Source organism: Phlebotomus papatasi, chromosome 2 (genome assembly GCF_024763615.1).
Source record: "Phlebotomus papatasi isolate M1 chromosome 2, Ppap_2.1, whole genome shotgun sequence".
Lineage (NCBI taxonomy): Eukaryota > Metazoa > Arthropoda > Insecta > Diptera > Psychodidae > Phlebotomus > Phlebotomus papatasi.
Window position 1 is genome coordinate 18504757 of NC_077223.1, and position 16601 is coordinate 18521357.

General features: G+C 32.7%; 1 protein-coding gene across 7 annotated transcripts in view; it reads left to right on the forward strand.

Moving 5' to 3' along the window:
- Positions 1–16601, forward strand: part of LOC129802920 (protein 4.1 homolog) — a 47052-nt gene that overhangs the window by 13145 nt on the left and 17306 nt on the right. For all 7 annotated transcript variants that reach the window (XM_055849135.1, XM_055849139.1, XM_055849136.1 and 4 more), the window contains 3 exons: positions 11215–11407; positions 13829–14786; positions 14858–14991. In XM_055849135.1, the coding sequence (XP_055705110.1) occupies positions 11225–11407; positions 13829–14786; positions 14858–14991 (1275 nt within the window). In that variant the 5' untranslated portion in view covers positions 11215–11224. Of the gene's footprint in view, positions 1–11214; positions 11408–13828; positions 14787–14857; positions 14992–16601 lie in introns of those variants that run through there.

Consider the following 16601-nt stretch of genomic DNA (forward strand, 5'->3'; position numbering starts at 1 on the left):
ATAAACTTCTTCGACTGGTTGACTCTTTCGTATTAATACACATTTAACTATGTATTTCATGTTTTTCTCACAAATATATATATGTATCTCTTTTATGTTTTCTTTTTTAACACGTGGCTCTCTTCACAATTACATAAATACACCAACAAGTTCTAACGGCTTCTTGTAGGAAAGAATAAGAAAAATCAGTCGTTCCAAAAAGGTTCCAGTTTCTTCTTGCTTCTTCAACTTAGCAATGTCTCTTGACACTATTATCTTTCCTATTAAACATTAAAGTTGGTTTGTACTTTTGGGTCTTTTACATCATGCGGTGAAGAAAGTAATAAAAAGTGTCCTTTTTCGCATATAATTCATCCTTGATGATGTAAGGGAAATATACTGTCTCAAAATTAATTTGAAAGGGATTTTGGGTCAAGGAAATCCATCTGTATCCATTCTATTGTACAATGCAGACTTCGAAAATAGCCGAAAAATTGAGTTACAATGAAGTGATTTTATTTTGCCGGAACGGAAGTTTTAGTGGAATTTCAAGATAATCCGCAATTGCTGACCAATAAACCTACTGGTAGCATTATCAAACACTAGTGCGGTGGCATTTTTGTTATGAGAGCATTTATGTTATGCTTGTATGAATCATGTTTAAATTTGCTACTGAAGAAAACAAGTATAATGAGAAAGATTCTTTTCTATTTTTTGTATTCTCATGGAATATGTTTCATTTTGCTGCTTATTTGATAATAGTAATAGGTTATTTTGTGTGTCATTAGAATTAACTTTTAGCATAAAAAGTGTATAACTGCGTTTATTTGTGTAAAGTTAAAAGGCAAAATGTGCAACAATAACAGTAGAAGATTTGGAAAATATTGCATTTTAGGGGGAAGTGGGGCACCTTTAAAATTGGGATTTTTCTCCTATGTTTAAGTGGAACTGAGCCATATCATAATGCAATTTAGCTTCTCAATCTGTTTGTGCAGATAAATTATATCACGATAAAGCTCAATTTTATTTAAAAATGGGTGAAAAATCCCAATTTCAAATTTGCCCCACTTCCCCTACTGGAATTTATTTTAATAAGTGAAAATTTTAAGGCTGAATAAACAGGCCACGCCTCCTTCAAAAGCTGGATCTAAAATATTATAATATTTTAAATATTTGTGCAACACTCTCAATAATTAATTATTCAAAATAATGGCAGATAATGAACAAAACTTGAAGTTTTTGGTGGTCACATTGCACAGCCAGACGTGGTCTTAAAGTGGGCTTGGTATAATTTACGTTTTTCCTAGATATATAAACAAAAACATTAGTGTTAATAAATGAAATGCGCGGTTTTAAGGAGGAACACTACACATAAATGTTTTAAATACTTGTTAAAAGACTCTTAATTTGAAATTTTATAGAAATGATATATGATTTTTATGGGCGAAAAATTAAAGTTTTTTGCACATACTTGCGGAAGGGGCGTGACCTAATATTACTTATTAGGGCGATCTTCGAACATATTTAATCTGTAAAATTTAGCGGGGATCTCAGTGGTGCAATAGGCAAGACCGTTGGCTCTTGGGCGGATAGATCCCCGGGTTGACTCACAGTTTCGAGTTCGAGTCCCGCCCGGTGCAAAGATCTACAGTAGAACCCCGCTATAGGCCATCGCTCTATGGTCTACAATTTATCGACCGTTGATTTCAAAACACTGATTTTAAGTTAGGTTATGCTTTTTTTTAGTACGCGACATGCAATGTTGTCATAATTATTTTAATATTTTTGGCAAACTATATTGAGTAGTTGTGATAATTGTGATCCATAATGAAGAAAGCGAGGACAAGTACCACAATTGCAAAAAAAAGTGGAAGCCGTCGAGCAATTTCAATACTAAAAGTCGTTGATAGTTTTAAAAAATGACATGGACTATAGTGCGACCCAAGTGTCAAATCTGGAACCTAATATGGCTTATAGCGAGAATCTACTGTAAATGCGTTTAAAATATAAAAAAATAAAAAAAAAACATAAAAACACATAAAAAAACATGTTTAGAAAAAGACATTTTCACGTATAAAAAACGTAATAAAAATGCGCCGCCCGTGCCCAAGTAGATTCTTTTATCACGGAATACAACAACAATATAACATCATTACATTGTAACAAATATCCCGATAAGATTTATAATAATAACAGTAAAATATTAGGTAAAGTAAATTTATGCAAAGGACCTCTAATTGATGATTCTAGGACCTCAGTGTGTGATTATTTTGGGATAAATATTTACTGCCAAATCTTACTTATTCTAGAGGATCAGCCTGATACTTCTGCCGTAACAATAAGAACATAATTAAGCACTTAATAAGTACTTAATTTAATGCATTGTCCTAATTTTAAGTAGTTGTATAGATCGACTTGAAAATGAGACAATAAGAGGAACCAAAGTAACATCTTACCTTTCTACTTGTTATCCTTCGGTCTTAATTATTTGAAAATATGAAACACAATTTTCAGGTATATTAATCGAATATATTTTCTAAATCTAAGTTCATGCGCACGTGAAACTGCCCCATCTTCCTCTAATAGTCAACTGCTTTTACTATATGTGTTCGTGTTCTAAATTTCAGAAAGTAAGCTACTTAACAAAGGAACCTCATATTCATTTAAAGAAAGAAATTATATCCTACGTATCCCGCAAGATACTAAAACCTAAAAGCTTATGTGAATTACCGTGTAAATTTGTTACTGAACACACGCAAATAAATCATTAGTCTTCTGATTTAGGTTTGAACTCCATGAAATTATCAGCAATATTTCAGTAATTTTCTCTCCCCCAAAATATGTCAATTTATTTTTAATCGATGATGAGGTTTGTATTGATAATGTGGGACGCTTTAAAGCGGTCATTTAAATCAGATAGAAAATCCTAAAATAGAACATGAAAATTTTTCATCTCTCCCTGTTTCTCCTCAAATTTTACTGTTGGTAAAAATTTGGTTTGAACACATCTTCAACAATTGACTCTGAATATCCACATGCAACGTATGATGAGAGCAATTTAGTGTAAAGAAAATACAATTTGTTTGAGTTGAGAACTTCTGTGCGTCTTGATGGAAAGCCATAACAAAAGCTATATAACAGAAGTGTTGAAGAAATGACTGAAAATTTCAATTGTTGATTGTATTTTTGTAATATTTCTTTTATTCGCTGCTTGTCTCTTTGTTTGCCTCACGTTAATGTTGGATTAGTGTATGTTTCAAAGATGCTAATTTCTTTCTCACTTCTTCAACAAATCATTCTACTCATCTTTTATTTTATACATAAATAATGTTTCACATCAAATTTTTCCCACGATTCCTCATTGGATCACTGGACTAGAAGCCTCTCGCTACATTATGGTAGAAATTTCACTCTGATGCATTTGCAATTATCTTACTAAGGCGCGTGCTTCAGGTGAAATTGCACGTGTCAAATTATTAATATTAATGTTCTTAGTGGGTTAGATAAAGATAAAAAAAACGTAGTTTAATTAAATAGAGCGGGAAATCCTTCATTATTTGCGTGCACGTGAATTCATAGATTCAGGGAAAATGGTTTTTATTTCATTTCCTAAGGCGACACTCTGGCTAGACTCACGAACGCCAATGTCGCATACCCTATTTACTCCAAAAGCCCTTTCAATTTAATTGGTCATATTCGGAAGACAAAGCAGCAAGTTTTTATTGTTAATTTCATGCGAAAAAAGAATTACTAAAATATTAAAAAGTCTTGAAAAAGTTCAACTTTAATAAAGTAGAAATTTTGTTAGTGGTTTAAAAAACTTTTTTACACTCTACTGAGGACATTGATGGATTAGATATAATTATGATAAAATATGAGTACCAGGAACGTATGGGTTGGGTATGGCTAACTAAAGTGATGGCTCTGCCGACCTTTTAGATCAGGAAAATTTCATGAAATCAAAAATCTCATCCCTTTATTTCTCGTAAACGTTTTACCATTTTATTCTTTCGCACTTTTCGTTTTTCAACATCACAACAAATTCAATTTGATTCAATCCAATTTTGATTACTAAAAAGTAGGATAGACATATCAAAAACATTTGAGAAAGGAAGGGATGTGGATTTTGATTTCGTGAAATTTTCCTGATTTAAAAGATCTACCGGATACATAGCAAAAATTTTCTATTCGTATAAGGCTAGCTTCAGACCTGAGACTTAGCCATATGGCTTAACTCCCCTAATTCCTAATCAGGCATGATTTTTTTTAGAAAATTGTTGTTTAGGTTTGGTTTATAAGAGCAAATGATTCATTAGATTTTGAAAAATCATTAAAATTTCTTGTTATTTAGATTTTTGAGACCTTCGGGAACTGGGCTAAACCTCCAGTCTGAAGCTGGCATTAGGCTGATACACATTTTCGATTATTGTAATACAATCGATCGAAATACTGCATTTTGCATTTATCTCTTTGTTCAAATCCTAAAGTTATTAATCCTTTTCCATTAAATTGGAAGTAAAATTCGATTAAATTGAAATTTCAATTTTCAAAATCTCGAGATATCTGGTAACACTAATTAGAGTGTTGCCTTTATTGGTAATTTATGTTTTGACTGTCGAGACTTACGAACTGGAAAAATGTGATAACGTAAATATAATTTTACGCTAATTTCCGCTTTTCAATCACTCGCAAACACTTCATGAATGGAAAGTCAATTTAAAACAAATCGTAAACTACAAACTGATACTTTAGGTTTAGGCACATCTTTGGTATTCATAAAATTTTGTGAAAGCAAAAATTCCATCAAGTTCTTTCTCAAACGTATGACATATACGTATATGTTTATCTCACTCTTTCCTACTCAAATCTAAATTGAATATGTTATGATATTCAAAAGAAGAAGAAGAGTGTGAAAGACTGGGATAAACATATGCACAACGTTTAAGAAAGCAAGGATATGAATTTAGATTTCGTGAAATTTTCTTGATTCAACAGGTTATTCAATAACTCCGTAGGATAAGTAATTAAATTAAATTACTTATTTGGTTAAATTCGATTTTATTTATCAAGACAACGCTGATTAAACTTGATATAGCGTTTTGAACGATTAGGAGTTTCTCGAAAAAGCTCTAAAATTAGCCAAAATTTCAGAGATGGGTTGGTCATTTGAGTTAAATCACTAGTTAAGTTCGCGAGCCATCTCTTCAGGTACAATGTCCTTGAGTCCCTGGTCTTGCGAATATGACAGTTCAAGCAGTAATTTAAACCCGATTTCATGCGATTTTGCTTCGTTTTTCGTATAGAGTGAACAAACGCGTCAGCCATTACTTTAAGAGCTTCTTCTTTCCTAAATATTAGGGGATACTGGTGCAAAATTTGTCAAAACGAAAATTTCAATATTCACTATTTTCAAAAATAAAATGGACTGAAGCTTGAAATTTTTATTATAGATAGCCTTCATGAACCTTCTTAAACTTACAAAGTTTCAAGGGATTCAAGGAAGGATTATGTAAAATAAAAAATAATGAAATTTTGAGCCCTATTTTTGGAATATTTGGCTTACAGAAAATATCAATACTGATTAATGCACATTTCTCGTTAAGATAGAGAAAAATTATCATCGACAAAGTTGTAGAGGAATAAATTTCCTATAGAAATATGTCTATTTTATATTTTTAACGTTTGCGAGAGTAAAACGTCACAAATTATCCGAAGACTGACAAAATTTTCCCCAGAAATTTTGAGAATCTCCACAAAATCGACTTTTAGAAAATGATTCGAAAATCACATTTCTTCCGAGATAGAGGAAAATAGTCTTCTGCAATGTTGTAGAGCAGTAAATTTCTTATCAGAATATGCACATTAGAAAACGTTTAAGTTTTATCACAGCTCGTGAAAGAATTAAATATGCGTTTTGACAAGTTTTGCCCCAGTCTCCCCTATGTATAATGCTAATCATAGGGTCATACAACATCCTTAGAATCTTAATTAACTCTTTATTTGACTTTGAGATCGTTCAATACAATATTATTGTTTTTTTCTACGTTTTCTGAAACATCAACAACTTTTAGACGTTAAGATCACTCAGCGTTTGTGCTACTACCTGTAAATTCGAAACCCAAATCCGAATTATCGTGATTAACGGTGAAGAGTTCGGTTAATACCTATCCTGCTTAGATTTTGTTCAGTTTATCGTTTTTTTACACAAATAATAAGGTTTAAAAAAAAAAACGAAATTCTGAATTTTTCATTAAAAAAAGAACTAAGTTGGTTACTTCCGTTACTTCTAATAGATTCAACTTGAAAAACAAAATGGTTCGATTCCTGTCAAATTTTGACATAATGTCATTCGAAAGACTGTTGTGTGGATTTGAGTTGCATTCAAGATTTTTCTTATAGTGGGACCATTTATGTGTCATTCTATGGACTTATTGAATGACCTGATAAAAGTTGCGTAGAACGCACACTGAGAAAAAAACGGGGGTGCGATTAACTTTTTTTCCTCATGTCTTAATGTTAAATTTACACTTTTTTAAGGGTAAAAATAACATGAAAAGGGGTAACTTTTTAACCCCTAATACACTTAAAAAGCATAATATTTACACCGATTTCGGATCAATACTGCAGGGTAAAATAAACATTTCCGGAATGTTATTTTAACTTTTTCGGATTTCTCTGTCAGTGATGTGATGCACTCAGTGCACGAACAATAAAGTCTATCAACGTGAAATTGAAGTTCACTAAATTCAAAAGATGTACAAGGTGAATTAATTTTAGTACAAAACAATAAAATTTAGTTTTAATTTTGTAATATAGGTTCCTTAGTGTAGAGGAAAATTAAAGCAAAAAAATAAGCTTTCCGTTCAATTTTTTATTAGGCAAAACGAAAATCATAAAACATTTTCAAGTTTAATTTTTTTCTCAGTGTAGGTATAAGGTACTTCAGAAAGTTAGACGAAATGACAGATAATTAATTATCAATTTCACAATTTTCAGGTCAATTTGAATGACATTTCCATCATCCTCAATTATTATTTTAATTAAAGGGATGATGAGGTTTATGGACTTTGTGCTAAAAATGCGAGACGGTTAATTACATTAAAAGGCTCTTTTTGCTAACATATTTATGAGCAAGGGTGTTTATGTTTTTTTTTCTCTTACATTTCGGGGTTAATTATATAACACTTTTCTCTTGTGTGGTCAGACACTTTAGAGGGGAGTTTTTTTTATAGTCAAGAATGGTTTGAGGGGCTTGTGGTCATTTTAGCGCGCATGAGCTTCTCACCGGAAATATTCTGTCACTAGGCAGCTTTTTGGAATCAAAGTATTAAAGTTTATTTGATTAGATTTCTAAAGCTTCACTAAATATTTTACTAATGAATTTTTTTTAGGGAAGTTGTATGAAAATTTCTTCCTTTTGACTCGGTCATTGACCTCTGTCACATCATGAAGTGAAAAAGCTCACAATGTTTATGGGTAAATAGAGGCGCGATCTATGTAGGATTTAGTGTAGAGAACATTTTAATTATTCACTCCGCATTTCTCTGCTGCTCTTTGCAAAGGATCATATTTCACGCACGATACATTAACAATTTCCTTCCTTATTTAACTACCTCTTAGTCTCTGAAGGTTTTCACCCCCATTACAAGAAAAACTATAAATATTCCATGGATAATGATGTCATCTGCTCTAGTGGAGAAATTTTTCCATGTATTTTTTGCCATCTACAGAGTAGATTCAATTGAATTGAAGAATAGAAGGGAAGAAAAAGAAAATTGGCAACTTCCTTATTGCTCAAATACGTGGTCCACCAAGACATCATTAGACGTTAACTATAATGAAATATTTTATTAGAAATTTTCTTATTTTTTGACTATATCAATATGTTTCTTAGGCACATTTCACATCATTAATGATATAAATTTACTACACTTTCCATTTAACAACATAATTAAATTATGTACAGAGCTTATGAAGGGAAATAAAAAGATGCTGAGAGAACATCATGCACTTTCCTTTCAGTATCATTCAACAGAAACAATTAGTGATTTTTGTATTCACTGTGTGTTCAATAAAATTTATCTGGTAAACTAAAAGTGAAGAAATTTTCACCTAATATTTCATTTTATTTATTTTTTTCCTTTTTAGTCAATAAATCTATTTTAAAATAATCAAAATTGTTAGAAGATTGTTTAGAAAAACATTTTAACTAATCTTCTCAATGGGGAGTTCAATCTTTAATCTTTAATTCTTAAATCGACTTTTCACAACGGATTTGTATTAGGAGAAAGGTATCCTATTTTTGTTAAATGCCTTTAGGCTTTAAATATAAAACCCAAGAAGCTTTATGTTTTCTTTGCCGAAAGGAATATCAAGTTTCTTTTCTGTGTTAAAGCTGATAAGAAAAACTTTTGCAACTTTTAAGTTGTGAGGATTTCAGAAAGAGCTGATTGACATTATATATAGGACTTTAAAATTAAATAATCCTTATCCGTCCATAAAGAATTCAGTTGTTAAAGGTTTATCTGAATACATTTAAAACCTATAGCTATCTCAAAAGTCAGAGGACAATCTTTAAATTTGTTTTATGCACCGTAAGTGCGGGTGACTTTGATACCCCCTATTTGTACGCCTTTCTTTATTTCTAGAACTTAAGCATGGTCTTTACCGATTAGACATGGTAGATCTGATTGGTAAAGATCACCCTTAAGTTCTAAAAATAAAGAAAAGGTTGTGAACAGTGAGGGGAGGGTGTTAGTCACCCGCACTTATACGGGCTTCAGACCTAAGGCTTAGCCATAAAGTTTAACTGCTCTAATTTCTTATCAACCACGATTTTTTGAAAAAAATAATTTAAGATTGGATTATTTAAGATAAATAATTTATTAGGTTCTCAAAAAGCGATAAAATTGCTAGCTATTTAAGATTTTGAGACCTTCATGAACTGGGCTAAACCTCTAGTCTGAAGACTGCTTTACGGTATTTGTATGTTTTGAAGTTACAGGGCCATAACTTTGGTTACAGGTTTATTTTAAGTATAGCATTCAAAGTTATTTTTCTCTTTCTTATGGCCTCTACACATTAGAGAAATTTATGTCCATATCGTCCATATTGAAGCAAATTCCCTATGCTTGTGTAGGAAAAACTCTTCAATATGGATATAAATTTCTCTAGTGTGTAGGGGCCATTAAATAATAGAAAAAGTAAAAAAAAGGAATGTAAAAAAAATAACGAAAATATTGAAGCTTCATGTTTGAATGAAATTAAATAAAAGTATTTAATAAAATAATATTTCCATAAACAAATCGAGAACTCATAAAATGCTAAAAGCAAATTTCGAGTTTAAACTATTTTGAGAAATGTACAATTACGATTATCTTCATAACTTGTAACACATTCAACAAACTTTTAATATTTTTTTAAAGTTTTTTCAAAACAACTATTTTTAAACTAATTTTACTGCTCGAATCCCACAGAGAGAGAAGTTTGCATAAACGGTCGACTTTCAGTTATATACATTTACAGTCCTCCTGACCCCCTAAAAAGTCAAATTTTTGGTAAAATTTTGGAAATATGAACATTAGAGTTTTCCTTATGTCACGCTGTCAAACGCCATCTCTGGAGGCCAAATGATTAGAGATAACCTTAACGTACCCCTCGTTTCCTTAACGTATCCCTTATTGGGATTTTAACGTATCCCTCGTTTCCACCCCACAATCCCCTTCCCTTTCAAAACCTTTTTTTGAGTTTGCTCGAAAACGTGTGGTGCTATTTTTTTAATTTTTGATGTTTACGGTTTTTCAAAGTCGAAGGTCAAATCCAAATGGGATCATGTATGGGCTTATTAGAAAGGTCTTGGAATTTCTGACTGAACCGTTTCCAATCAGTTATGAATCGGTTATAAATTGATAAATATTTTTTTCCGAAAATAAATTCTATTACTATTTTGGAGTATCTTTTGAATGATTTATGAATCGGTTCATATCAGTTGTGAACAGGTGAACGGCAAATGATGTGGAAGTACTTTTCTAGTAGGGTGGCGGCATTACTTGTGGCCTCCTCACAAAAAACTTTACTATGGCAGGAAAATATTTCGAAAAACTTCAAAATGAAAAATAGTTTATGTGTAATGATAGCACATTACATTTTATTGGTTGTCAAAATCATTTTCTGCATTTTCTGTGTATAGCATCTAAGTTTAGACTTCAGAGTTCAAGCATTCCCGCAAAGCATAGGACGCTTTACTCAATGAGAATTGATAAATTACTTAGATACAAGACACTGCTACATTATTTATTGTATAATGTGATTTATCTACTTCTAAATACCTTATGTTATAAAACTACTAAAAAACTATTTCAATCGTGTTACTTCGATAATAATAATATCAAAAGTTTGGAAATTGCTGGAAATCAGAAATCTTGGTTCGGAAAGTTTGATTTCAGAGACAAATGGCATTAAAAAGTAAAAAAAAAACAATTTCTCCCAAAAAGATAAGAAAGTAGAGAAGAAATAGAATTGTGTTAGCTTTTCTGTTCTCATAAAATCATTGTTAGTTTGCGTTTTGGTAAACCGCAAGTCGATATCTTATATAGTTTTCACTCTGCTAACTTTTGATATTCAGCAACACTGAGACAGAAAATCTTCTATTTAACCCAACACTATCTATACCTCTATACCATCTATAACTGTATAATACTTCTAATAAAGCAACAGTGTAATATGCTATTTTTGCAATAACCGCGCTGCACTGTGAATACTTGAGAATTAAAAAAAAAAAACAATTTCTTCAAAAATATGCAGTGGTAAATAAAATCAATAAAGTTATGTGCTTGGAAATATTTAATAAGCAAATATCTATTGTTCAGAAGATATGTTGTACAGATATAAAATCAATTTTGCTAATTAAATTGTCAGGATATTTTAGCGAAATATTTTACTAGAGCAAGTATGCATATCCTTTTTGAATGCCATGCAGAAATTATTGATTTTCTCTGACGTCAGGTTGCATAGAATAGTTTGTCCACCGAGAAACCAAGTTCAATGAATTGTGCCATTAACTCAAGTGGACGTACAATAAACATTCGCTTTTCTCTTGTGATGGTTCTTGGTGGTTTCGTGGGTGGAAAAATGAAAAGGGGCGAAAAGTATATTCAACAGGGTGCTCGCTATGCTGAATAATTGAATGAATTTCACTTTCGCTTACCATAGGTTTATTTGTTATTTGTCTTGCAGAGGGACGAAGATGCCGGCGGAAGCTACAAAGACGGCGCCTCCGCCAGCCACCAATGCTGGTGTCACTCAGCCACCATCCGCCATGTCTGAAGAACAGACGACGCCGAAGAAGAAGAGTGTGGCGTCTTCGGGCAAGGCGGCCCTTGCTAAAGTCACTCTCCTCGATGGTTCAGTTCTCGACGTTACGATCGATGTAAGTACCTTCATGTGCATTTATAGGCCAACAAATTAATTAGAATGTCAGATTATGCCAACAATCATTGAGATTTACTGAGAAAACGGGTAATAAGCCAAGATAAGCTTATAGTAGTAGTGTAGTATCTAAGCGTCTAATTGGAGGTTCTTTCAAATTAGCAAAGTACACAATTTTTCATATAAGAAACCATTTGGATAAAATTTAGTACTGAATATCCTCTGCTAATTCAAATTCGATTTTACAGAATAATCAAAATTTGGTTATTAGGATTTGAAATATTTGTTTAAAGAGTCATGTGTTACGAAAATAAGTGTTTTGTAGAGCACCTGCAACGGTAATCTGAAAAAGCCCAAATGTTCTAGGAAGTTATAAAATTGTATGACACAATTTCTTTTATGGCGTCTACATACTAGAAGCAGTTTTCGTCAAAAATAGCCCTATATAAACATTTTTAACTTTTCTGCTTGACAGAGGAAATTTTCTTTAAAGGCCTTTACTTTTAAAGATGTAAAGAAAAAAACTTGCACTAAACTAGGAAAATTACATATGATCGATTCATAAGCAAAGTCACAAAAAATTCACAAAAATCCGTTGATCTTGGGCATTCTGGTAAATGTTACCCCTTAATTAAGGGCTCTAGACTAAGTACATTTTGAGTAATTTCCATAATGGTGGCAAAACGTTCTATACAGGAACAATGCTTTCTCGCGAACGAAATTTTTGGGACATAGATTATTCTTTTTCTTAAACAAGGATGGCGTTGTCAGTCCTATACCCTGTGAAATCAAGTCTAGTGAAGGTCACTGGATGCACTTAGAATACCGTTAATGCCAGAAAAATTCTTGGTAACCTAAGGGCCTTAACAGACGTGAGGATTAGCCGAGAGACGGTTTAGCGTAATTATATTTGAAATAATGATTAAACATCATTTCCATCATTTTCCACTAAGTCGTCTCTCGGCTTAAGTCGTAAGTGTGTCTAGGGCATAAAGGGGTTCCGAACCCGAACCTGGGACACTTGCATCATAGAGCGAGTGCTCTGCCATTCGACTTGGTTATAACACTTTTTTTTATTCCTCATACTTTTCTTATTTCTCAGAAAAAGCATTAAAACAATTTTCCTTTATTAGCATAACGAATACGTTGATACCAGCTTTGATACTTTGTCCTAATTCAGAACTTTCTCACTAGTTCTAACCTTCCAAATGCTGCCGAACGAACTCCTCAAATTCTTCTGAAGTGTTCCAGATGTATCTAACATTAAAATCAATAAGTTGATTGATTTAAATGAAAATAATATAGAAAATGTAGTCAAATTTAAATTCCCCTAACACGAATTTATATGATGAATAGGACCAATAGGACCGTATATCTGAATTTCTTAATACCAACTGACCAACTTGCACTCATAAATTATGCGCTTTTGTGATTTATTTTGGAATATTGGAATTTAGTGGGTAAATATACACTCAGATCACAACCTACTGATAAATTTTGATAGGCTTTGACGCTTATTGGCAATTTCTAACGCTTCTGAAGCGCAAGTTGATGAGAACATATAAGGAAAGATTTTACAGAAATTGAATTACTTTAACAGCCAAATATCCTGCATTTTATTGTATCATTTACTTTATTAATTGTTTTCTTCTCGCATATGACGAAATGCACCTGTCTTTGTAAGACATTATTAGGCATACTTCTATTTGTTGTTCCATACTAACTTTTCCAAATTAAAATCATCTTGACTGAAGTATATTCTTAAATCGAAAACATTTAAGCTTATACTTCAGCTGAGATAAAATTTTACATAGAAAAAGTGTAACAATTACATCTATATCCTCGAATTATTTCAACTTAACATTCATTAAACCATTTACATTTAACATTTAATTCATTTAACCCTCTAACAGTTTTTTCTTTAATACGCGAGAAAAAGTTGTAAGAAAGTGTTTTCTAGGATAATTATGATCCAATAAAGTCCAAACTACCATCTATTCCTTATTATCTCTTTTAATTTAGACGCTAGGTGAGAAAATATAATTTTTTTTTGAAACTCTTTTTGCTTCTTAAATTCACATTTTTACTTTTTGAATTTTTTTTTAAAATAAAATATACAAAGTAGAACGACATATCTTTCAGTAAAAAATGAATTTATTTTAGTCAGATAACTTTAAATATGTATTTTTCTTGAAATTGGAAATGAGTTTTTCAGTCAGAAAAAACTGAGGATAGCAACTAAACGAAGAGTCAAAATGAGCTCAAACTTTTAAAAGATGTTAGTAAGACTATTACCGAGGACACTATAGCACATTTAAATAAATAAAAACGTTATAATCGCAGTAAATGTAATTTTTGTGAAGACAATCTTGAGACGGTCTTACCTAATTGAAGGTTAATTCTTCTATAACAACTTTTGCAGAGAAAAGCGAAAGGACGTGACTTGCTAAACTCCATCTGTGCCGGTCTTAATATCATTGAGAAGGATTATTTTGGGTTGATCTATCAGACGCCCACAGATCCACGCACATGGTTGGAATTGGATAAGCCAGTAGCTAAGTTCTTTAAGAGTGATCCGTGGATACTTCAGTTTGCCGTGAAGTTCTATCCGCCGGAACCGGCACAGCTTCAGGAAGACATCACGCGGTACCATTTGTGCCTTCAGGTGCGCAATGACATCCTCGAGGGACGATTGCCATGCTCTTTTATCACGCACGCTCTCCTGGGATCGTACTTGGTTCAATCAGAATTGGGCGATTATGATCCGCAAGAGATGAAGAATCGTGCCTACCTCAAGGATTTCCGCTTTGCTCCAAATCAAACACCAGAGTTGGAGGATAAAGTTGTGGATCTGCACAAGTCGCACAAGGGTCAGACGCCGGCTGAGGCGGAGCTCCATTATCTCGAGAATGCCAAGAAATTGGCCATGTACGGTGTAGATTTGCATCCAGCAAAAGATTCTGAGGGTGTAGACATCCTTTTGGGGGTCTGTGCCACAGGATTACTTGTGTACAGAGATAAACTGAGGATCAATCGTTTTGCCTGGCCAAAGATCCTCAAGATCTCCTACAAACGTCACAATTTCTACATCAAAATACGTCCAGGAGAATTTGAGCAGTATGAATCCACAATTGGTTTCAAATTGGCCAATCATCGTGCTGCTAAGAAATTGTGGAAAGCTTGCGTTGAACATCACACTTTCTTCCGTCTCATGACGCCCGAACCTGTCAACAAAAGTGGAATTTTCCCTCGATTTGGATCTAAATTCCGCTATTCTGGGCGCACTATGTATGAAACCAGGAAGAATCCCATCGATCGCCCAGCACCAGCCTTTGAGCGCAGTCTCACCGGAAAGAGACTCTCCAGCCGAAGCATGGATGGTGAGTAAATCTCAGCAGAGGAAAACATTACAGGGAAATAATCTTTCAATTTTACTTTCTTTTTTTTCTAGCACTGGCTCTTGAAAAGGAACAGAACAAGGACGCCAATAAACGTCATACAATGTCACATCCGCCTGATCATATTCCTGAACTGGATTCACCGAGACAGTCACGAAGTCCATTGAAGAAAGACAAGAAGGAAAAGGTAAGACATTATATTAATAAAATTCTTTTTTGGCATTTTGTGGTGCTATTATTAATCTTGATTGGGAACACTAAACAATTTTTCGGGATGATTAATTTTAAAATTAAATTTCCAAGTATTCGAATTGGATCAATTGTCTGTTGTCAATTATTTATGCGCCAATGGCTTGTTTGGGTCAATTGGCCGTCTGCCTAAAATTCCGTCTCTGGATCAAAAATATCCCACGTGCAGTAATGTCATTGACTTTTAAAATTAAAAAAAAAACACCTTTCAACCTTCAGTTTTAAATTAAAAATTCAATTTATGCAATCCCTGTTGGATATTCATTTGAAAAAATCTTTTTGATCAGTAAAAGAACGACGTTTGATCAGGATATCCTAAATGGATAAAATATTCTAGAATTAAGCGATGATGACGATGAAAACTTTCCGATGTAAAGAGATAATGTAGCTTGAGTCTGATTGAATAATTGTACATTCCCATAGGAACATTTTTTTTCTGACGGTATTCATTGTGGTCAAAGGGGTAGTTAAGAAGTCCCAAAAAAGCTTATCTCACTAAATGCTTAAACGATACTGCAGACGAAGTCAGTCTGATACGCGGAATCGTGGAGATTCCATTGACAAGAATAAGAGTGTCTAAAAAGAGATGCCATGGCTATTGCACCGGTTGCACGTTGCACCCCATTCAAGACCATATGCGTTACCCTTCTGAATTATAGACTTAAGTGTAAAAGTAATACACTAAAGTCAATTACTTGGCTACTGTAATTAATTTAATGTAAATTAAATTGAATTAATGTAATTAATTCAATACCTTTAGAGACACTCTCAGTGGAAGCTTCTTGCAATATCCCGTTGGTTGGATTAGCAACTCTGCTATTTATCATTGCTTTGTATCTGTAGGGTCGGTGGAACGTCTGTTCGACAGGGAACCCCTATTGACACTTTTGTGAAAATGTTGAAAATTATTTAATGTATCTAGTAAAATATAAGTAATGCCCAACGCACAATAACTTCTGTTTATTAAACATGTTTTTGACATTTCAATGAGAGTGAGTGAGATCTAGATCTAGTCATCTCGCTCCCTATAGGAAATTTTGAAAACATGTTTACAAACAAAAGTTATTGTGCTTTGGGCATAATGTAACGTTTTTTCTGTAATATACAGTAGGTGTCAAAAGTTTGTTGCCTCATGTATGTTAGGTAAATCAGGTCCAAAAATTGATAGAAAAAAAGACTTTAAAATTTTTCTTCTTACAAATTAGTTGCCCGTAATCCATAGATCTTATTTATGAATTTCGAAAAAAATATTACACTTTATTTCATACAAAAAATAATTGTTTTCTAAAAGTTGTTCATTTTTCATGCGCCAAAAGTTTGTTGCCTCATTTGAAATGTTACTCACAATAGTCAAAAACATGCAACGAACTCAAAGTAAACCGTATATATTTTAATTTTATATCATTTGGGAGGCCAATTGTGGGTTTGGACATTTACAAAGTTGTCAATGGTAAATACATGTGTTTAAAAGTGATAATAAATAACAAGAAATAATCTGTTTTTTGATAATTCATAATTTAGGTTAAAATGGCAAGTTATAAGGAGTTA